Source organism: Mustelus asterias, chromosome 13 (genome assembly GCF_964213995.1).
Source record: "Mustelus asterias chromosome 13, sMusAst1.hap1.1, whole genome shotgun sequence".
Lineage (NCBI taxonomy): Eukaryota > Metazoa > Chordata > Chondrichthyes > Carcharhiniformes > Triakidae > Mustelus > Mustelus asterias.
The window spans coordinates 81,074,911-81,097,645 of NC_135813.1; the positions used below are offsets into that span (position 1 = coordinate 81,074,911).

A 22,735-nucleotide genomic window follows, 5' to 3' on the forward strand; every position below is an offset into this window, starting at 1 on the left:
CTTATCAGTTTCCTGTGTTTTATTGCAGAGTTTTTGCAGGAGTGCTTTCACTCCTATTATTGTCACATGCTTTTGACTCCGTTCTTTCATTAACAGAATTCTTAAATGCAGTTTTTTATCTTTGGTTCAAATCTAAAAGCTAATCTCCCTTTCCCATTGCAGCTGCTTACAGAATATGAGTCACTAGGAAAAGAACACGAACAAGTAAAGGTAATTTCACATTTCTTTGCTAACTTTGGGAGGTTGCAACATATTCATTGCCAGAAACCTAGGTGATTATCCTCATGTGGGACATAAATGTTGACAGAGTTTTTTGTATTTTTTCTTTTTTTTATTCTTGGCTAGGAGACTTTGAATAGTACAGAAGATAAACTAATTGATGCAAATTCTCAAATCTCGGAGCTGAAAAGGTTAGTATATTGGATCTTGATTTTGTTACAGAATGCTGTAAAGCTTCTTGAGAAGCTTAACACAGAATTTTTTAATGTAATTTTGAGAGTGATCGTATATACTTGGCTGCAATAATGTATGAAAAATTTATATTAGAGTAGGATCAAGCTACAGAATTCATTGTCATCGCAGAATATTCTTTGATGCTAGACCCATTGATACTTTTCATATTGTCATGGTTACCTGCCATATTCTTTACAAGCTTTATACTTTGTAAAAAAAAAGAGAATCTAGGTCATAGCCCTTTAATTTAGAGCTGGAAATTTATCACTGGGCGATAGAATTGTTTTGGATTGCTGTACAGTGGATCAACTAGCCCCTGTGTTATAAACTTACAGTTAATCAACCACTGACTTGATTCATAACGCATCTAGATTTCACCATTGTTTTTTCTTGTGTTTAGTGACAGAGTGCCCATAAATAAACATATATACAAATACTTAAATAGCCTTCCAAATTCACAATAAACCTACAACCACTTCCCAGATTTATGATCTTTTGTGATCTTTTGCAGCATAGTTTATGAGTTGCTCTGAATCCCTCAGTTGCATATTTAATTACTTTGTGAACAGTGTGATACTTCATATAAAGCCTGTCACAACAAATCCATGTCAAAATAATGCCATGGTATCTTTTAAGCATTAGGCAAACTTAGACTTCAGTTTAACATAATCACCTGAAAGATGGCACCTGTAACAGTTCAGCACTTGCTCAGTACAGCACTGTGAGGGTCAACTTGATTTTATGTTTGTTTTGAGTTGGTTTAGAACATGTTCTTTTGACTCAGGCAAGATTGACACCTCAAGAACAGAAATAGGAGCATCATTAGGCTATATGGCACCTCAAGCCAGTTTTGCTATTCAGTAAAGTGATTGCTGATCTGATATTGGTCTCAACTCCACACTTCTGCCTTTTCCCTCGAACACTTGACTTCCCTATATTCAAGAAACTGCTTATCCCAAACTATTCAAAGACTCAGCTTCATAGCTATCTAGAAGAAACCTCTTTCCATATCCACCTTGTCAAGACCATTCAGGATCTTGTATACTTCCATCAAGTCATCCCTCACTCTTCTAAACTCTAGTGGAAACAAACCCAGTATATCTAACTTTTCCTCTTAGGGAAACTTGCTCATTCGATTTGATTTGATTTATTATTGTCACATGTATTAGTATACAGTGAAAAGTATTGTTTCTTGCGTGCTATACAAACAAAGCATACCATACATAGAAAAGGAAAGGAGATGGTGCAGAATGTGGTGTTACAGTCATAGCTAGGGTGTGGAGAAAGATCAACTTAAGGCAAGGTAGGTCCATTCAACAGTTTGATAGTAGCAGGGAAGAAGCTTTTCTTGAGTCAGTTGGTACGTGACCTCAGACTTTTGTGTCCTTTTCCTGATGGAAGTGAGTATGTCCGGGGTGTATGGGGTCCTTAATTATACTGGCTGCTTTTCTGAGGCAGTGGGAATTGTAGACAGAGTCAATCGATGGGAGGCTAGTTTGCGTGATGAACTAGGCTGTGTTCGTAACTCTTTATAGTTTCTTGCCATCTTGCTTGGAGCAGGAGCCATACCAAGCTCTGATACATCCGGAAAAGATGCTTTCTGTGGTGCATCTGTTGGTGAGAGTTGTCTTGCTTCCTGAGAAAGTAGAGGAGTTAGTGGGCTTTCTTAACTATAATGTCGGCGTGGAGGGACCAGGTTGTTGGTGATCTGGACACCTAAAAACATGAAGCTCTCAACCATTTCCACTTCGGCCCTGTTGATGTAGACAGGGGGAAGTTCTCCACTACGCTTCCTGAAGTCAATGACTATCTCCTTCATTTCACTGACCTTGAGGGAGAGATTATTGATGTCACACCAGTTCAAACCAGATTTTCTAAATCTTTCTTGTACTCCATCTCATCATTGTTTGAAATCCGACCCACTACGGTTGTGTCATTAGCAAACTTGGAAATCAAGTTGGAGGGGAATTTGGCCACACAGTCATAGGTGTATAAGAAGTATAGTAAGGGGCTGAGGACGCAGCCTTGTGGGGCACTGGTGTTGAGGATAATCATGGGGGAGGTGTTGTTGCCTATCGTTATTGATTGCAGTCTGTGGGTTAGGAAGTCTAGGATCTAGTCGCAGAAGGAGGAGCCGAGCCCTAGGCCACAGAGTTTGGGGATGAAGTTTTTCGGAATAATTGTGTTTAATGCTGAGCTGTAGTCAGTAAATAGGAGTCTGACATAAGCATCTTTGTTATCCAGGTGTTCCAGGATTGAGTATCAATCCAGTTAATCTCCTCCAACACATTTACATCCTAGTTTAAATAAGGAGACCAAAACTCCGCACAATATTTGATCTGTGGTCTCCCCAATTCCCTGTATACCTGAAGGATAACATCCATATTTTTATGTTTAATTCCGCTCATAATAAAGGATAGCATTCCATTAGCCTTTTTATATACTTGCTGTAGCTTTTGTGACTCATGCTTTACAATACCTAGATTTCTGCATCCAAAACCATAAGATATAGGAACAGAAGTAGGCCTTTCGGCTCATCGAGTCTGCTCTGCCATTCAATAAGATCATGGCTGATCCGATGTAATCATCTACTCTACTTTCCCATTTTATCCCCACAACCCTTGATTTTCTTACTGATTAATTATCTGTCTTTCTCAGCCTTAAATATGTTTAATGACTAAGCCTTTACAGTCCTCTGTGGTAAAGAATTCCACAGATTTACTACACTCGGAGAGAAGAAATACCTCCTCATCTCTGTCTTAAAAGGGCAATCCCTTACTCTGAGGCTATGCTGTCTGGCCCTAGACTCTTCCACCAGGGGAACAACCTCTGAGCATCTATCCTCAAGCCCCCTGAGAGTCCTATATGTCTTAATAAGGTCGACCCTCATTCTTCTAATCTCCGATGAGTAGAGGCCCAGCCTACTGCGCAAAGAATTTATTTAACTCCTCTGTTATTTCCTGGTTCCCCATTATCATTTCTGCAGTCTCATTCTCCAAGCGACTCATGTTCATTTTGGTCTTTTCCTTTTTATGTATTTAAAGAAGCTCTTGCTGTCCGTTTTTGTATTACTTGCCAATTCACCCTTATAGTTTGTTTCCCCTTAAATTTTTTTGGTCATTTTTTGTTGGTTTTTAAAACTTTATCAATCCTCGTGCATTTAAGTAAAGAGCCTTTAATTTTGCCTTTTTGCCATTTTTTCCCCCTTCGATCTTATTTGCTGCTTTTTAAAAAATGTCTGCATATTCTGTCCCTTCTTGTCACACTCTGGATATCATTATCAAATAGTTGCCTTGCAATGCTGTCATATCCTTTTGCTTTGTAAGCTTACATATCCCCTCTCAAGCACTATTCCCCCCACCCCTCCCCTCAGTTTATTTTAAAGCATTCTCCGTTAGTTATGCAGTCTGCAAGAAAACTGATCCCAGTGTAGTTCAGATGTAGGTTGTCCCAATGTTGCAGACCCCACTTTCCCCAGTACTGAAGCCCATTACTCCCACACTAGTCTTTGAGCCTTGTATTCATCTCACTAATTTTATGTACCCTATGCCAATTTGGACATGGCTCAGGTAATGATCCAGAGATTATAACCTCGGAAGTTCTCTTGTTTAATCTACCACCTAGTTCCTCTCACTGTCAATGCAGAACCTCATTCCACTTATGACAATGGGATCCTCCCCATCCCATTCCAAGTTCCTCTCCAGCCCAACATAGATATCCCAAACCCTGGCACCAGGCAGGCAACGCAGCCATCTGGACTCTTGCTGCAGAAACAGTGTCAATCCACACCACTATACTGTCCACCACCACTAGTCATGACTTTCTCTTTCCCTGATTTGTTGCATTATCCGCAGCTCAGTCTCTACCTCAATGACTCTGATCCAAAGCTCCCTCAGTTGTAAATACTTACTGCAGATGTGTTTGCTCTAGATTACAATGTTATCCTGAAGCTCCCACATGCTGCAGCCTTAACACCTCACCTGACTTGCCATCTTTAATGTGTTTGAAATAATTAATTAAATTACCAAAGATCCTTAGACCGCACCTTCCAAACTTCCATCTAGAAGGACAAGGGCAACAGTAACATGGGAACACCACCTCCTGCAAGTTCCCCTCCAAGTCACTCACAATCCTGACTTGGAAATATTTCACCTTTACTTCATAGCCGCAGGGTCAAATTCCTGGAATTCCCTCTCTAACAGCATTGTGGATCATCCCACAGCACGTGGACTGCAGCGCTTCAAGAAGGCAGATCACCATCACCGTCTCAAGGCAACTAGGGATGGGCAATAAAGGCTGGCCAGCCAGCGACGCCCATGTCGTATGAATGAATAAAAATAAACACTCCCTCCCCTTCACACCTAATTCAAACTTTGTTCCAAATTCCCAAATATATTCATTCGGACTGTGTCTCACTTGGGTGATATCTCTCCCAACTGCGCCTCTCACCTCAGTTCTGCAGCTGTTCTCCATTTAAGTAATATCCTGCTTTTTTTATTCTTCCTGCCAAAGTGTGCAACTTGCATTTTCCCACATTATAGTTGGGGAAAACGATACAAAAGTCTGAAGTCACATACCAACCGACTCGAACAGCTTCTTTCATGCTACCATCAGACATTTGAATGGACCTACACTATATTAAATTAATCTTTCCTGACACCCTAGCTATGGCTGTAACAATACATTCTGCACTCTCTTCTTTCCTACTCTATGAACGGTATGCTTTGTCTGCATAGTGCGTAAGACACAATATTTTTCACTGTATACTAATACATGTGACAATAATAAATCAAATTTAAAAAAGTTATTTGACTCTTCTTTCAATTTGATAGCATCCTTAACTTAGTTAGCCACGAATGATGCAACCTTTTATAGTGTTCTTTCTCAATTAACTATATCTTCAAAAAAATCTATTTCAATGTCCGGCACTGCTTATCTACTTTTTACTCTTTAACTTATTTTCCCAGTTCACTGTAGCTAACTTGGTCTTCAAATCGTTGTAATTGCCTTTATTTAAGTTTAAAACACTATTATTGGTTTAAGTTTAATGGTTAAATGCTGATGTATTACCAAAACTTGAGAGAGCAGAGTGTTCTCTGGCTGCAGTTGGAGAATGGAATCATCTACTATGGAGGGTTGCGATGTGTGGAACGTGTCCTTGGTCTGGTGAATATGATATCAATCTGAATTTGTAAATTCTTTGAAATTGGACTTTGATAATTGATTTTAAAAAATACCAAAGTGTATGGGACTGAGCGGGAGAGTGGGGCTAGAAAAGGGGGACATATCAGACGTTTTACTTAACATTGTAGAACAATAGGTGATGCAGCTTGGTGGTGCTGTCCCACTGTGACTATGCAACTTCCTGCTCACTCTAGCATTTCGCTATTACCAAAGTTCTAATCATGGCTATGAATCAGGCGATAGGGCAGAGGTTGAACATTTCCCATTTGGGAGGGCAACACTAGCACAAATTCCTTTTCCCTGCTTTGGGGTAGCTTTTAATGAGCAGTTTGTTGACCAGTATACGTTACATTATGCATTTGAATCTGTAACTATTGAGATAAAACCAAACAAAGTTTGAAAATTCAGCACGCCTAGCAGCATCTATGGAAAAAGAAAGTTGATATTTCAGGTCTGTGACTTTTCATCAGAACTAATGCAGCTTTTGAGGGTGGACATTGGTAATTCCAAATCCACGACCACTGCTACCTCACCTTCCAGACACATGACCACTGCCATCTAGAAGGACAAGGGCAGCAGGTACCTGGGAACACAACCACCTGGAAACTCCCCTCCAAGCCACTCACCATCCTGACTTGGAAATATATTGCCATTCTTTCACTCAGGGACTGCAGTAGTTCAAGAAGGCAGCTCACTACCACCTTCTGAAGGATGATTAGAGATGGGCAATAAATGCTGGTCTAGCCAGCAATACCCACATCCCATAAATGAATATATATGCTGAATTTTATTTTATTAGTCATAAAAATGTTCATTCTTGTATTTCAGGGTTGTTTCAAAACTTGAGGCTCAAATTCGACAAGTAGAACATGAGAAAAACTACATGAAGGTCCGATCCAATGCCCATAGCTGTTCACGGACATCAAGCAGTAGGTAGGAACATTACATGTACTGGTTACACCATCAAGGAAGTTAATAGGTTTTTCCTTTTTTAATATGATGGCTAATGCAAAAAATGTATTTGAATGTTGAAATATTGATGACTGCCTTCCATCTCATAAGACAGTGGTTTGTGCCATAGCGATCAACTCTGTATTAAACATCTCTTGATGTGGCCCAGGAGCTCCACCTTGGTATGGCAGTGTCCATTGCTGCAGAGGAAGATAGTGGCCTGAAAAGGTGCTCAAGCCTCTGACTTCTCTTTTTTCTCTGGGCTTACTGCTTGGCCAGGACTTGGGGTACCTTTGTCTTGGATCTAAGGCAAGCAAGATTGAACAGCTTTCCATTAGTTCTGGTATGTAAGTAGAGGGGAGGCAGCGGCACAGTGGAATTATCACTGGCCCAACAATCCAGAGACCCAGGGTAATGCTCTGGCAACCTGGGTTCGAATTCCACCGCAGCAGATGGTGAAATTTGAATTCAATAAAAATCTGGAAGTAAAAGTCATTGTTGATTGTCGTAAAAACCCATCTGGTTTATTATTGTCCTGGTAAGGAAATACCCTGTAAGGAAATCTGCCGTCCTTACATGGTCAGGAACGTGTGACTCCAGACCCGCAGCAATGTGGTTTACTCTCAAATGACCTCTGAAATGGAGGGCAGTTAGGGATGGGCAATAAATGTGTTACATGTTCCACCCACACATTCTAATCACAGAATCCTTACAGTGCAGAAGGAGGACATTCAGCCCATCGATTCTGCACCAACCACAATCCCACCCAGGCCCCCAATTCCCCTAATCCCACATATCTACCCTGCTAATCCCCTGACACTAGGGTCAATTTAGCTTGGCCATTCAACCTGACCTGCACATCTTTGGACTGTGGGAGGAAACCGGAGCACCCGGAGGAAACCCACGCAGACACGGGGGGAATGTGCAAACTCCACACACAGTGACCCAATGCTGGAATTGAACCCGGGTCCCTGGTGCTGTGAGGCAACCGTGCTAACTATCGTGCTCTGTGCCTCCCCAAATATGGACATGGTGAATATGGATTGGATGCAAATATGGACTTTAAGGCGTTGAGATCTAATTCCACCAGAGAATTAAAGAATCAACACAAGAGGGGAGGATTTTCTCTATTTAATTGAAGACTGGAGATAGTGACCAGTTATTGGCAGCAGCAATATGAAGCCTGTTTTTGAGATATAGTAGAATTTATATGCAGTCCATGTTCAAATGCAACAAAATCTGGACAATATCCAGGCTTGGGCTGACAAGTGGCAAGTAACATTCGCGCCACACAAAGCGAGGCCATGACCATCACTAATAAGAGACACTCTAACCACTGCCCCTTGACATTCAATGGTGTAACCATCACTGAATCCCCCGTTGTCAACATCCCTGGGGTTACCATTGACCAGAAACTCAACTGGACTCACCACATAAAAACAGTGGCTACAAGAGCAGGTCAGAGGCTAGGAATACTGTGGTGAGTAACTCGCCTCCTACAAGGTACAAGTCAGGAGTGTGATGGAATACTCCCCACTTGCCTGGATGGGTGCAGCTCCAACAGCACTGAACTAGCTTGACACCTCCCAGGACAAAGCAGCCCGCTTGATTGGCGCCCCGTCGGCAAACATTCACTCCCTCTGTTGCTCAGTAGCATTGTGTACTATCTATAAGATGCACGGCAGCAATTCACCAAAGATCCTTAGACAGCACCTTCCAAACCCACGACCACTTCCATCTAGAAGGACAAGGGCAGCTGATAAATGGGAACACCAGCACCTGCAAGTTCCTCTCCAAGCCACTCACCATCCTGACTTGGAAATATATCACCGATCCTTCGCATCCTCTGGGTCAAAATCCTGGAACTCCCTCCCAAATGGCATTGTGGGTCAACCCACAGAACATGGACTGCAGCGATTCAAGAAGGCAGCTCACCACCACCTTCCCAAGGGCAACTAGGGATGGGCAATAAATGCTGGCCAGCCAACAACGCTCATGTCCCATGAATGAATAAAAAATGAATAAAAACATATGACAGCAGCGAAGAGAAGAATATGCCAGAACATGAGCCTGTTCGACCTCACTGCAGATCTCTTGAGGGTTACCCATCATGGAAAAAAGAATCATGTTGGTGGACAGCAAATCTTTTTCCATCAGCTTAGTAGTTTGCCTCTGCCCACTTGGTTGAATGCCTAGGTAATATTGATGAAAACAATATATAGTGGCTTCCTTGGTTCTTGGCACAGTGGCTTGCATTGCTGTCTCACAGCGCCAGGGACCTGGGTTGATTCCCGGCTTGGGTCACTGTCTGTGCGAAGTCTGCATGTTCTCCCCGTGCCTGCATGGGTTTCCTCCGGGTGCTCCGGTTTCCTCCCACAGTCCAAAAGACGTGCTGGTTAGGTACATTGACCATTCTAAATTCTCCCTCAGTGTACCCGAACGGGTGCCAGAGTTTGGCGACTAGGGGATTTTCACAGTAACTTCACTTCTTTGCAGTGTTAATGTAAGCCTACTTATAACTAATAAACTTTTAACTTAATTTTTTTTCTCTTGTACCTACCGGATTGAGAAGATCATATCAATTGTAGATCTGCCAGTTTTGAAACCATTGAGAGTTGGGGTAGATGTGTTTAGCCTAGATCTGCAGTCTGATGTGGCCAGAAACCTTTCCTTAGTGGGAGTGTAACAAAGGTTCACCAGGCCAAACAATTCTTACAGGGCTCAACATAATAGCTGCAAGAGAGAGTCCAGGACCACAGTCTTAGAATAAGAGTTATGCCACTTAGTAGGAATTTCTTCAGTCAGCGTGGTGAATCTTTGGCATTCTCTCCCCAAAAGAGCTGTGGAGGTTCAGTCATTGAGTTTATTTAAATCAGAATTTGATAGATATCTAGATGCAAGTGACATCAAGGGATAGAGGGATAGTGCAGGAAGATGGCGTTAAGGTAGAAGATGAGCCATGAGCTAGTCAAATGGCAGAGCAGGCTCGAGAAGCCAAATGGCCTACGTGTGCTCCTGTATTCCTAAATTGTAACCAGTGGTCATTGATGCACTGTCTAGCAGCCTGTTGCACCTTACTTCAGATGGCTGTTAGGCATTCAGAGTCCATGCTTGTTTTTCCTTGCCAGGGCATGATGCTTGAAGCAGCAGTTCCCATGCCTCATGCTCCATGCCCGCTCCTGCATTGAACTTCTCCAGTAGTGTTGGGAAACCATATTTTTAAGAACTATGCTTTCTTTTAAAATTTGGAAGGATGACGATTTATTTGGATACTTGGGAACTGATCTGGATTTTTATAAAAAGATTAGACGTTCACCTTGGACAGTGAGCAACCATGCCGTTTTCAACAAATCACAACTTCAGCTAAATGACCAGCATAGCACTTGAGGAAGAAAACTATTTGCTTATTAGAACTGTAATTATTTTAATGGCTGGAAAAAAAGACCGTAACTTCCTGCCTCCCCAGTTTTGGATTTGGGGGAGGGGTGCGGGGGAGTACGAGGCAATTGTCCAGAAGTGTTAACTTCCTGTGGGCAATTGTGCTGCTCTGGGAACTATCTGAGCAACCTATTTAAGTCACCAACTACAGATGGTTCTGCCAGTGTTGCCCTAACAGGTACTCTAAAAGAGAAGAAATAAAAACACTTCTAACTTCAGTGTAACTGCTTTAAAGACCTGGACTGGTCCCCACATGGGCCACCTTCCAAACTCCCAGGGTAATAGTTGACTGACTTGAAGTGGGCAATAGCTGACCAATGGGCATGATGGGTCCTCACCTTGATGGGGGCAGCTTGTAGCACCTATCAGTTGAATTGGGCTTATCAATCATAACTGCTGTCTCCTTTGTTGTGTTAACTTGAGTGTCCTCTTCAGTGCACAAGCCTAGGCAAAATTTATTCAGACCATGGCGTGCCCATGTCCCCAGAGTATCAGCCTGGGCTTCTTATTACGAGTCCAGTGACATTACCACCATGTACCCATCTCTCTGGTTTGGTTGCAGGGGTTGCTGGAAAGATGACATATTTAGACATCTGTCCACCTTTGGGTTCTACTACAGATTTTTTGCCATGGTTTACCCTTTTAAACTTTGACTCTCCTGTGGTATCCGTAAGGCTGTGGAACTATTTACCCACATTGGAGAGTTTAATTCATGAGTACCAGAATGTGCCCACGTGTTGGTGGGCCTGCACACCACAGGGGCAATTCTCCCAAAAATATTCTAAGTGCTGAACTGGCAGGAAAAATGGTGCAAACCACGATTATTTTTTGAGTGGGAGTTCATACTTGAATCTCCCACATTGTGTGCAATGCAGAGGTCACAATTGTGAATATCGTTAAAAGCTCAGGGGCGGGGTCTATTCACGCCGGAGTCGGACAGTTCTGGGCCTCTGCGCATGCAGAGCTGCCCCTTCCAACCACACCCTCCCCACAGCCCGATGGCGGCCCCAACCCGTGCCCCCCCCCTCCGGCCCGGAGCTCCACAATCTCCAGCACCCCCCGCCAAGGTGCCCCCTGGGCATAGGCACTTTTCCCCTTGGGTAGTGCCAGGGGGCACAGGCTGGCACTACCTGGGGGGGCACCACCACCCACCCAACCCCTGGGGGGGGCCCCGATTGCCCCCCCCCCTTCACTCCAACGGGGTCTCTTGCTAGTCCTCCGAACGTGGGGAGCTACCCCAAACCCCACCCGAGTGAAATACTCTTGGCAGGGTGGGAGATGCTATCGGGCCCGGAGAATTCAGTCCCGGGCCCGATAATGACATTTAAATTACATTACAAATAGATTAAAAATACTTACCTGGTCTTCCCGTCGGTTTCCAGCCTGGTCTCGACCGTGCTTGCACTCCGGCAGTGGGAGATGCGCATGCATCGGGAATGCAGGTGAGGATCCCGCGAATTGGCGCATGCGCGCATCTCCCAACCCAACCCAACAAAGAATTAGCGGGTCGCAATGGGAGAATCGCTCCCTGCATGTCTGGGGTTAACTGTCATTCGTGTTTCTCTGAAACTTTAGCCAGGGACTGTCAGGATTCCAATTCCCAGCTAAATAAAAGCAAATTACTGCGGATGCTGGAATCTGAAACCAAAAGAGAAAATGCTGGAAAATCTCAGCAGGTCTGGCAGTATCTGTAAGGAGAGAAAAGAGCTGGCGTTTGGAGTCCAGATGACCCTTTGTCAGCTTTGATCCCTGGGACCTGATGAAGTGTATCCCAGGACATTGTGGGAGGCTAGGGAGGAAATTGCGGGTCCTCTTGCCGAGATATTTGAATCATCGATAGTCACAGGTGAGGTGCCTGAAGATTGGAGAGTGGCAAATGTTGTGCCGTTGTTTAAAAAGGGCTGCAGGGAAAAGCATGGGAACTACAGGCTAGTGAGCCTCACATCTGTGGTGGGTAAATTGTTGGAAGGTATTTTGAGAGTCAGGAGCTACAGGCATTTAGAGACGTAAGGGCTGATTAGGGACAGTCAGCATGACTTTGTGAGTGGAAAATCATGTCTCACAAATTTAATTGAGTTTTTTGAAGGAGTAACCACGAAGGTAGATGAGGGCAGTGCAGTTAATGTTGTCTATATGGACTTTAGCAAGGCCTTTGACAAGATACCGCATGGTAGGTTGTTGCGTCAGATTAAATCTCACGGGATCCAGGGTGAAGTATCTAAATGGATACAAAATTGGCTTCTTGACAGACGCCAAAGGGTGCTTGTAGAGGGTTGTTTTTCAAACTGGAGGCCTGTGACCAGTGGTGTGCCTCAGGGATCAGTGCTGGGTCCACTGTTATTTGTCATTTATATTAATGATTTGGATGAGAATGTAGGAGGCATGGTTAGTAAGTTTGCAGATGACACTAAGATTGGTGGCATAGTGGACAGTTATCTCCAATTGCAACGGGATCTTGATCAATTGGGCCAATGGGCTGACGAATGGCAGATGGAGTTTAATTTAGACAAATGCGAGGTGATGCATTTTGGTAGATTGAACCAGGGCAGGACTTACTCAGTTAATGGTAGGGCGTTGGGGAGAGTTACAGAAAAAAGAGACCTAGGGGTACATGTTCATAGCTCCTTGAAAGTGGAGTCACAGGTAGACAAAGTGGTGAAGAAGGCATTCGGCATGCTCAGTTTCATCGGTCAGAACATTGAATACAGGAGTTGGTACGTCTTGTTGAAGTTGTACAAGACATTGGTAAGGCCAATGTTCTGGTCACCCTGTTATAGAAAGGATATTATTAAACTAGAAAAAGTGCAGAAAAGGTTTACTAGGATGCTATCCGGACTTGATGGTTTGAGTTAAAAGGAGAGGCTGGATAGACTGGGACTTTTTTCTCTGGAGCATAGAAGGCTGAGGGGTGACCTTATAGAGGTCTATAAAATAATGAGGGTACAGATCAGCTAGATGGTCAATATCTTTTCCCAAAGGTAGGAGAGTCTAAAACTAGAGGACATAGGTTTAAGGTGAGAGGGGAGAGATACAAAAGTATCCAGAGGGGCATTTTTTTCACACTGAGGGTGGTGAGTGTCTGGAACAAGCTGCCAGAGGTAATAGTAGAGGCGGGTACAATTTTGTCTTTTAAAAAGCATTTAGATAGTTACATGGGTACGATGGGTATAGAGCGATATGGGCCAAATGTGGGCAATTGGGATTAGCTTCGGAGTTTTAAAAAAAAGGGTGGCATGGACAAGTTGGGCCGAAGGGCCTGTTTCCATGCTGTAAACCTCTATGACTCTGGCTCCTGAAGGTGTTGAACATGTGGCCCTTTTCCAGTAAAGGGGAACTGACTGATGTTTGTAATTTTTCCTGCAACTCCTTTTGATTTGATTTATTATTGTCACATATTTTAGTATACAGTGAAAAGTATTGTTTCTTGCACGCTACAGAGAAAAAGCATACCGTACATAGAGAGGGAAAGGAGAGGGTCGTATTACAGTCATAGCTCGGGTGTTGAGAAAGATCAACTTAATATTTGATTTGATTTATTATTGTCACATGTATTAACATACAGTGAAAAGTATTGTTTCTTGTGCGTTATACAGACAAAACATACCTTTCATAGAGAAGGAAACGAGAGAATGCAGAATGTAATTTTGAAGTCATAGCTAGGGTGTCGAGCAAGACCTACTTAATGCAAGTAGGTCCATTCAAAAGTCTGATGTCAGCAGGGAAGAAGCTGTTCTTGAGTCAGTTGGTACATGACCTCAGACTTTTGTATCTTTTTCCTGACGGAAGAAAGTGGAAAAGAGTATGTCTGGGGTGTGTGGGGTCCTTGATTATGCTGGCTACTTTTCCGAGGCAGCAGGAGGTGTAGACAGTGTCAATGGATGGGAGGCTGGTTTGCGTGATAGACGGGGCTTCATTCACGGCCCTTTGTAGTTTCTTGCGATCTTGGGCAGAGCAGGAGCCATATCAAGTTGTGATACAATCAGAAAGAATGCTTTCGCTGTTGCATCTGTAAAAGTTGGTGAGAGCTATAGCAGACATGCCAAGTTTCCTTAGTCTTCTGAGAAAGTAGAGGCGTTGGTGGGCTTTCTTAACTATAGCGTCAGCATGGAGGGACCAGGGCAGGTTGTTGGTGATCTGGACACCTAAAAACTTGAAGCTTTCGACCATTCTCTTCGTCCCCGTTGTTGTAGACAGGGGCATGTTCTCCTCTATGCTTCCTGAAGTCAATGACTATCTTCTTCGTTTGTTGACATTGAGGGAGAGATTATTGTCTTCGCACCAGTTCACCAGATTCTCCATCTCTTTCCTGTACTCTGTCTCATCATTGTTTGAGATCCGACCCACTACGGTGGTGTCATCAGTAAACTTAAAAATTGAGTTGGAGGGGAATTTGGCCACACAGTCCTCGGTGTATAGTAAGCTGTGTGCAAAGGTTTAACTTGAACAATATCACACATGTGCAGCATTGTAATGAACTGTGAACTGCATTTGCCTCTTTTTGTTGATGCATGAAACCATGTATCCTGTCTCTCCTTCAGACAACCACAAGCTAATTTTGAAATTTTTCAATATCTGCATTCCAACCTACGTTTGTTTCCTCTTCAGAGCTGAAATCTAGAGCAAATGTTGACTTGTATCAACAGAACAGATTCCTGATCCCTCCAGTAAAGTTCTCTCATTTATGATTTTTCTCAGTGAGAAAAATTACAAAGCTAGGGCCAGATTTTATTAATTTAGAGCAGAAAATAAACATTGTTCCCATTTGAAACAGTTCCTTTGGTGATACATTCCTAAGTTACTATATTCTGAATATAAACATTTAGAATATAACTTGAAGCTTAGGTGGTCTTTCACATTCAGACTTTTTAAGATCACAGGTTATTGTAGGTAGAATAATGTTTGTTTATGCCATTATTTAAAGAACTTGGGACAAGTCCTAATTAAGAACATAAGAACATAAGAAATAGGAGCAGGAGTAGGCCATCTAGCCCCTCGAGCCTGCCCCGCCATTCAACAAGATCATGGCTGATCTGAAGCGAATCAGTTCCACTTACCCGCCTGCTTCCCATATCCCTTAATTCCCTTATCGATCAGAAATCTATCTACCCGTGATTTAAACATATTCTACGAGGTAGCCTCCACCACTTCAATGGGCAGAGAATTCCAGAGATTCACTACTCTTTCAGAGAAGAAGTTCCCCCTCAACTCTGTTCTGAACCGGCCCCCACTTATTTTGAGGCTGTGCCCTCTAGTTTTGGTTTCCCTTCTAAGTGGAAAGAATCTCTCTACCTCTACCCTATCCAGCCCCTTCATTATCTTATAGGTCTCTATAAGATCACCCCTCAGCCTTCTAAACTCCAACGAGTACAGACCCAATCTGTTCAATCTCTCCTCATAAGCTACACCCTTCATCTCCGGTATCAACCTGGTGAACCTTCTCTGCACTCCCTCCAAGGCCAATATATCCTTTCGCAAATAAGGGGACCAAAACTGCACACAGTACTCCAGTTGCGGCCTCTCCAGTGCCTTGTATAGTTGCAGCAAGACCTCCCTCCTTTTATATTCTATCCCCCTCGTGATAAAGGCCAACATTCCATTCGCCTTCTTGATCACCTGCTGCACCTGCAGACTGAGTTTTTGTGATTCGTGCACAAGGACCCCCAGGTCCCTCTGCACAGTAGCATGATGTAATTTTTCTCTATTTAAATAATATTCCAATTTACTATTATTTATTCCAAAGTGGATAACCTCACATTTGCCAACGTTATATTCCATCTGCCAGATCCACGCCCACTCGCTCAGCCTATCCAAATCTCTCTGCAGACTTTCCGCGTCCTCCACGCAATTCGCTTTCCCACTCATCTTCGTGTCATCAGCAAACTTTGATACCCTACACTCAGTCCCCTCCTCCACATCATCTATGTAAATGGTAAACAGTTGAGGCCCCAGCACCGATCCCTCTAGCACGCCACTGGTCACCAGCTGCCAACCAGAAAAGCACCCATTTATTCCAACTCTCTGCTTCCTGTTCGATAGTCAATCCCCAATCCACGCCAACACCTTACCCCCAACTCCGTGTACCCCAATCTTCTGCAGCAATCTTTTGTGAGGCACCTTATCGAATGTCTTCTGGAAATCTAAAAACACCACATCCACCGGTCCCCCTCTGTCAACCGCACTAGTCACATCTTCATAAAAATCCAGTAAATTCGTCAAACACGACTTTCCCTTCATGAATCCATGCTGCGTCTGCTTGATCGAACCATTCTTATCCAGGTGCTCTGCTATTTCCTCTTTAATGATGGACTCCAGCATCTTCCCAACTACGGACGTTAAGCTAACCGGCCTGCAGTTACCCGCCTTTTGTCTACTTCCTTTTTTAAACAGCGGCGTAACAGTAGCTGTTTTCCAATCAGCCGGCACTACCCCAGAGTCCAGCGAATTTTGATAAATAACTACTAACGCATCTGCGATTACCTCAGCCATTTCTTTCAGTATGAATTGCAAAAATTGTTTGATCATAATTATTTTGATTTAGTTTTATGTTTTTTGTGACTTCCCTGAGTTGTTCTCTTAATGTGTTACCAAAAACAGCCTTTTCCATCATCCTGATGACAATCGTATTCCTACAAAAACTCCTCCTGATGATGTTGCAAGACGCAAGTGGCTGACTCCAGGTTCTGACTATTCCATATTCACTGGGCAACCCTTAGAAAGTGACAGCAATGCTTCTAGCAATGAATTTGAGGAGATTCACCTGCAGCCTAGAAGGTCAGCTGAACATCCTTATGTCAGCCATTCTCTCTGCTTTATTTGCTGTTGACATTTAACCCAAAGAATATTTTAAAGTGATCCAGTAACATACCTTACCATATTTTATCATTTCATATTGTGTTTTTTAAGAGACTTGTAGATATCCTATGGCATAGTTCAGAGTAAGTATGATACAACATGTGTAAGGCTTGTCCAACCTTTTCACTCGAGGGGCCACATTTGCATTTTTTCCCATTAAGGGACTGATGAACATATTTCGGAAAGATAACATTTGGCACAAACTGAATTTCAAAAAGAATTGAGGTATTAAGTGTTATAGTGGGTACACTAAGGATCTTCTTTTCAATATGTTTATTGACATCTTTAGTAATTGTGAGCATACACAATTCATCAATAGCACGGGTTATTATTGTAGCCACGAGGAACTGACACCAGGTTCTATGTTCATGTTGTACTGTTTATTTTATATTTTTGTAAGTAAAGAAGATTAAGCATTAAAATGCGTTTGTCTACCGTTGTTAAGTTACCACATCTTTCTGGCCAAATGCGCGCACTCAATCACTGCCACACCCACACATGCTACACACCTACATATTCAGTCACTGCCACATACGCATGCACACACATGAGCACCAACACTCACACTCACTCGCTCAAGATCACATGTACATCCACACTTGTCACTGCTACAAATACACAGACATACTCATACTGAACAGAATTGTTACACTCTTCCAAGACCCTAGGGTGGGCCCATTAGTTTTCTCTAGAACATTTCTCTTGTAGTTTTGTTTCAAGTTCTTCCTTTTCTTTGCCCTTGATTTTCACCTATTATGTATTGGGATGCTTTTTGTGTTTTCTTAAAGACAGATGCAAAATACTTGTTCAAAGCCTCTGCCAATTTCTTGTTTCCAATTATTAATTCCCTAGTCTCAGCTCCTAAGGGACAAATGTTTTGTTTGTCTAGTTTCTTCAATTTTTAATATATTATTTCTCCCTTTTTTGTTATTGCTAGTTTCTAAAACCTTCCCAATCTCGACAGCATTGGACACCTTTCAATTTGATATCATTCTTAACTTCCCTGGTTATCCACAAGTGGTCCATCCTTCTTGTAGCATCTTTCTTTTCAATGGAATTTAACTTTGTTGAGAGGTATGAAATATCTCCTTAAATCTATGTCCTTCCTTCTCTACCTTTTTAATCTACTCTCCCGGTTCACTGCAGCTGATTTTGTCTACATATCCTTGTAATTCCCTTCATTTAAGACACTTGTTTCAGACCCAAGTTTCTCATTGTCAAACTGAATATGCTATTCTATCATGCTATAATCACTCTTGGGCTGCATATCAGTGGCATCCAATATTCAGTACTGACTTTCTGATGAAGATAGTGACATGTAACTTGCGGCACAACCTAAACATAATATTTGGAAATTTTCCTGTTTCCCTGTGCCTCATATAACTAGATGACTCTTCATGGTCTTGTCAAACCTTTGGCAGAAAGTGTATGGAAATATCAAGTCTCTCTGTTCCTATTCTTCTTCCCAAAATGTAGCAGTTTACATTTCTCTGCAATTTTTTTTGCCCATTTCACCAATCTATGTCCTCCTAAAGTCTGTCACCATCTTCCTGAACTGCGAACTTTGAAACTGTGCTTTCTATATCCAAGTCTAGTTCATTATATCAAAAATGCTTTAAAAAGTATCAAGTGATTGGAAATGTCCTCAAGTATTAAAGATCTTCTATAAATGCCAGTTCTGTGTATATTCTTTGAAACCTCAAAGTAAAATAGATTGCCCTGTAATTGAAAGGGAATTACTAATTGACTACCAAATATATTACATTTTGTTATTTTATGCCTACGCTCAGGCTCACAAAATTACTGTATCTTCTGATTGTTGTCTCTGTTCTCATGGAAGAAGTGTGAATTGGCAATATGTGGAACTGAGCTCTGGATCTGATTAAGTATTTGTTGTTTGGAAATGGTGGATTGTTATGGTCAGCTTTAATCAAGGTTGGGACCCACTAATTTGGGATTTTACGGCCATCCTTACAGTGTAAATTCAAGGTCTAACTTGGTTGGGTAAGCAGTGATATTCAGCCCAATCCTCCAAAGTTTCTCAGCATTGATGCATACTGAACTGTCAACCTTTTGAACTAATTTTTAGTTCAGCTGTTCTATTATCACTGTTGTCCTGGGTCAGTTCTTTGAAAAGAACTGATTAATGAAGGTAGAATTTATAGCAACGCCAACAACTGTTCAGGATATCTTGCGAGCTTATGTTTTAAATACGTTAAACCAACTTCATGTATAAATGTATTGAATCGTCTTTCCTTTTGCCTACTAGTAGCATTTTAAAGTTTTATTTGTTAAAAATTGAACAAGTTGCAGCAGGGTTTTGGTTTAGCATTGAAGTTTGCAGAACTAGGTATTGCAGTGGAACGAGATTTAAAGGTTTGTAAAGCACAATGTGATTTGGCACAAAAAGGGCACTCATTGTTTACCCGGCATAAACTAGAGAAACCAACTAATCATAATGGGTTATTCATTGCAAAAAATGGCTCCTTGTGTTGCATCAAATATATAATGGAGCCATTGGACATGATGTCTGTACCATAACACTTCCTAATACAAAAGTGAATTCACTTGGTGCTATGAATAGAAACAGATTATATCATGAAAGATAGTTGAAAAGTTGCAAGTTGGATGTAATATTTTATTCTAAACTAGTTGATTGCATATGGGAAGTCCAGATCCATCATAGCCTTCAGATGAGGGGCGGTTGGAGAATTGGATATAATTTAGACTAATTTTACAGTGATATATTTTATATTTCCATCATTAATTCTTGTATTGAGAATTATAATAAACGTATGCCAACTTATCTTGCTATAGTTGTGATCTCCTATTCATGACAGCACCATTGGTCTCCGCAAACAGTCCCCACCACCACTGGTGAGAGAGTGTCATTACAAGCTGACAAATTTACATCCGCAGTTTCTGTTATAAATGCGGACATAGGAATTTATAATGGCAAAAAAATCGACAAACTGCACATAGACTTCAGTTTTAACATGTGTACAATGGGAACTAAGCTGTTTGGCTGCAGTCAGTTAAACTTTTTCTTTGCCCTTTGTTCTCAGTTATTTCACTAACTCCAGGAAGCTTTCCAGAAACCTTGACTTGTGGTATAAATATTATTGTATTAATTTAAAATAAAGGTTAATAGTTTTGTGTTAGTTTTAACTTTCAGATATGGCAGAAGGCTTGCAGTGCCACAGACAGTTCTTAGAAATAAACCCTTTTTCTCTTGCTAATTTGATTAGGTTCCATTCACCCCCAGAGAAGGATCGCTCCTGCACTCAGCAAGATCCTTCAAATGATTTAGAGGAACCAATTCCTCCTATTCTGAAAGCATTACAAAAGCTTGATGCCAGAAATGTGTCTGAAAGCTGGGGAGCACAAACACCAACACATGAGGCCTCCGAAGTTGGCGATGGTACAAGTAAGGCCCATATTTTTGTTTTGTTCTGCTTATCTTGCTACACTTTGCTGTTCAGCCAACAAGGTTGGGATTGAAATTAAATCCATTAAGCTTCAGTTCTTTTGCTAATGTATAGATTTATTGAGATATCATTATATAATCGCTCAGTATCACAATCAGTGGATTTCTGTTCTTCAGAGTTCAGTGTGAATTCTCTCCCTGATGCATGTCAATAAATCCTACTCTCATTGCAAGCAAAGATGCTCTTTTGAACACCACTATTGTAATAATGTAACTATTAGATGCAGGTTAAGTTGCCTGTCAGTGTATTACACAAGTTAGGAGTGAGGGCTAAGCGGCAGAAATGTCAGTAAGTGTAAGACGTATTCTTTTAAAAACACAACAATAATTACACTCTTGAGTTGAAGGAGGCTCTGTGTTGTGGACAAACATTATTATTTGGGCACAGGTCCAGGTTCATGGGACATGAAATGCAACACCTTGGGTTAATAAGGCTGTAGAAAAGCTGGATTTTGTCTCGATATATAGAATGGAAAAGGCAAAAGGGAATGATGAGAATATATGAAACTGTAATGAGATCTCCAAGCATTGTGTGTAGTATTGGACACCACATGAGGAAGAGTTTTGAGGCTTTGACCAGTTACAATGCAGGTTCACCGGAATTCTCCCTGGTATTAGGAAATATAATGTTTTTAAATTTGGTCATGGGATATCAGAGCTCTGACGAAGGGTATCTAGACTTGAAACGTTGGCTCTATTCTCTCCGCACAGGATACTGTCAGACCTACTGAGATTTTCCGATGCTGTACCATACCAGTTTTTGAATGTTTGTTGTGTTATTTATGAAAAAGGGAAGCATCTTCCAGAAAAAATTTTTTTTTTAAAATTGAGGGCTTGTTAAAACATACACGATCATGAGGAGACTTGACACGGTGGCTGCTGAAACAGTGTTTTCCCTTTTAGGAGAGGCCAGAACTAGGCCTCACAGTTTAAAAGCAAGAGGTTTCCCAATTAAGGCGGAGATGAGAAGAATTTCTTTTTCTCGCAGGGTCGTGAATGTTTGGAACTCTTTCCCAAGAGCAGTGGACGCAAGATCAATTAATATTTTTAAGGCAGTCAGGGAGATTCTTGACTAACAATGGACTCAAAGGTTAAGTCTCCGCCAATTCTGAATTGACGAAGGCTTAGCACCAATCCATGAGCAAAGGATATTTTTCTGTGTTGCAAATGTTAGGATGTCCTACAACCTTTTCCCATTAGTATCAATTATCTTTTTATCTGGGAGATCCAGAATGAAGTGCAAAGGATGGAATTATATAAGGTCATGTCCAAAATCTTCTCAAGCTCATGAAGGATATTAAACCAGTAGGATTTAATTTTGACACAGTACTGAGAGTACTGCAGATTGTTCCCTGTGCCCTCCTTGCATTTTTGGCACAATGAGAATATAGCAGGGTCAAACTTGTGTCTTAAGTTTGGAGTAATATGCAGATGGTGCAATATCTTAAGCTGAGTTTGTTATAGAGTCATAGAAGTTTACAGCATAGAGGAAACGGGCACTTCAGCCTAACTAGTCCATCCTGCCCAGTTTTTAACCACTAAGCTAATCTCAATTTGTAGAATCATAGAATCCCTACAGTGCAGAGGAGGCCATTCAGCACATCAAGTCTGCACCGACCACAATTCCACCCAGGCCCTACTCCCGTAACCCCACATATTTACCTTGCCAATCCCCTGACACTAAGGGTCAATTTTAGCATGGCTAATCAAGCTAACCAGCACGTTTTTGGACTATGGGAGGAAACCGGAGCACCCGGAGGAAACCCATGTAGACATGGGGAGAATGTGCAAACTCCACACAGACAGTGACCCAAGGCCAGAATTGAACCCGGGTCCCTGGCACTGTGAGGCAGCTGTGCTAACCACTGTGCCACCGTGCCGCCCATGTTTGGCCCATATCTCTCCATACCAATCTTCCCAGTATAACTAATTGCTTTTTAAAAGACAAAATTGTACCGGCCTCTACTACTACTTCTGGCAGCTCGTTCCAGAGACAACCCTCAGTGTGAAAAATTGCCCCTCTGACCCTTTTGTATCTCTCCCCTCTCACCATAAACCAATGCCTCTAGTTTTAGACTCCCCTACTTTTGGGAAAAGATGTTGACTAACCAGCTGATCTATGCCCCTCATTATTTTATAGATCTCTATAAGATCACCTCATAGCCCCCTACACTCCAGGGAAAAAAGTCCCAGTCAATTCAGCCATCACTTTATAACTCAAACCAATAAGCCCCGGTAGCACCCTGGTAAATCTTTTCTGCACTCTTTCTGCTTTAATAATATCATTTCTATAATAAGGTGACCAGAACTGTACACAATATTCCAAGTGTGGCCTTGCCAATGTCTTGTACAACTTCAACAAGACGTCCC

At 42.0% G+C, this 22,735-nt stretch overlaps 1 protein-coding gene across 13 annotated transcripts in view; it reads left to right on the plus strand.

Annotated features, from left to right (window-relative positions):
• Positions 1-22,735, plus strand: part of mphosph9 (M-phase phosphoprotein 9) — a 112,825-nt gene that overhangs the window by 59,137 nt on the left and 30,953 nt on the right. For all 13 annotated transcript variants that reach the window (XM_078227116.1, XM_078227121.1, XM_078227113.1 and 10 more), the window contains 5 exons: positions 163-210; positions 346-410; positions 6,466-6,570; positions 16,621-16,797; positions 20,127-20,305. In XM_078227116.1, the coding sequence (XP_078083242.1) occupies positions 163-210; positions 346-410; positions 6,466-6,570; positions 16,621-16,797; positions 20,127-20,305 (574 nt within the window). The remainder of the gene's footprint in view (positions 1-162; positions 211-345; positions 411-6,465; positions 6,571-16,620; positions 16,798-20,126; positions 20,306-22,735) is intronic.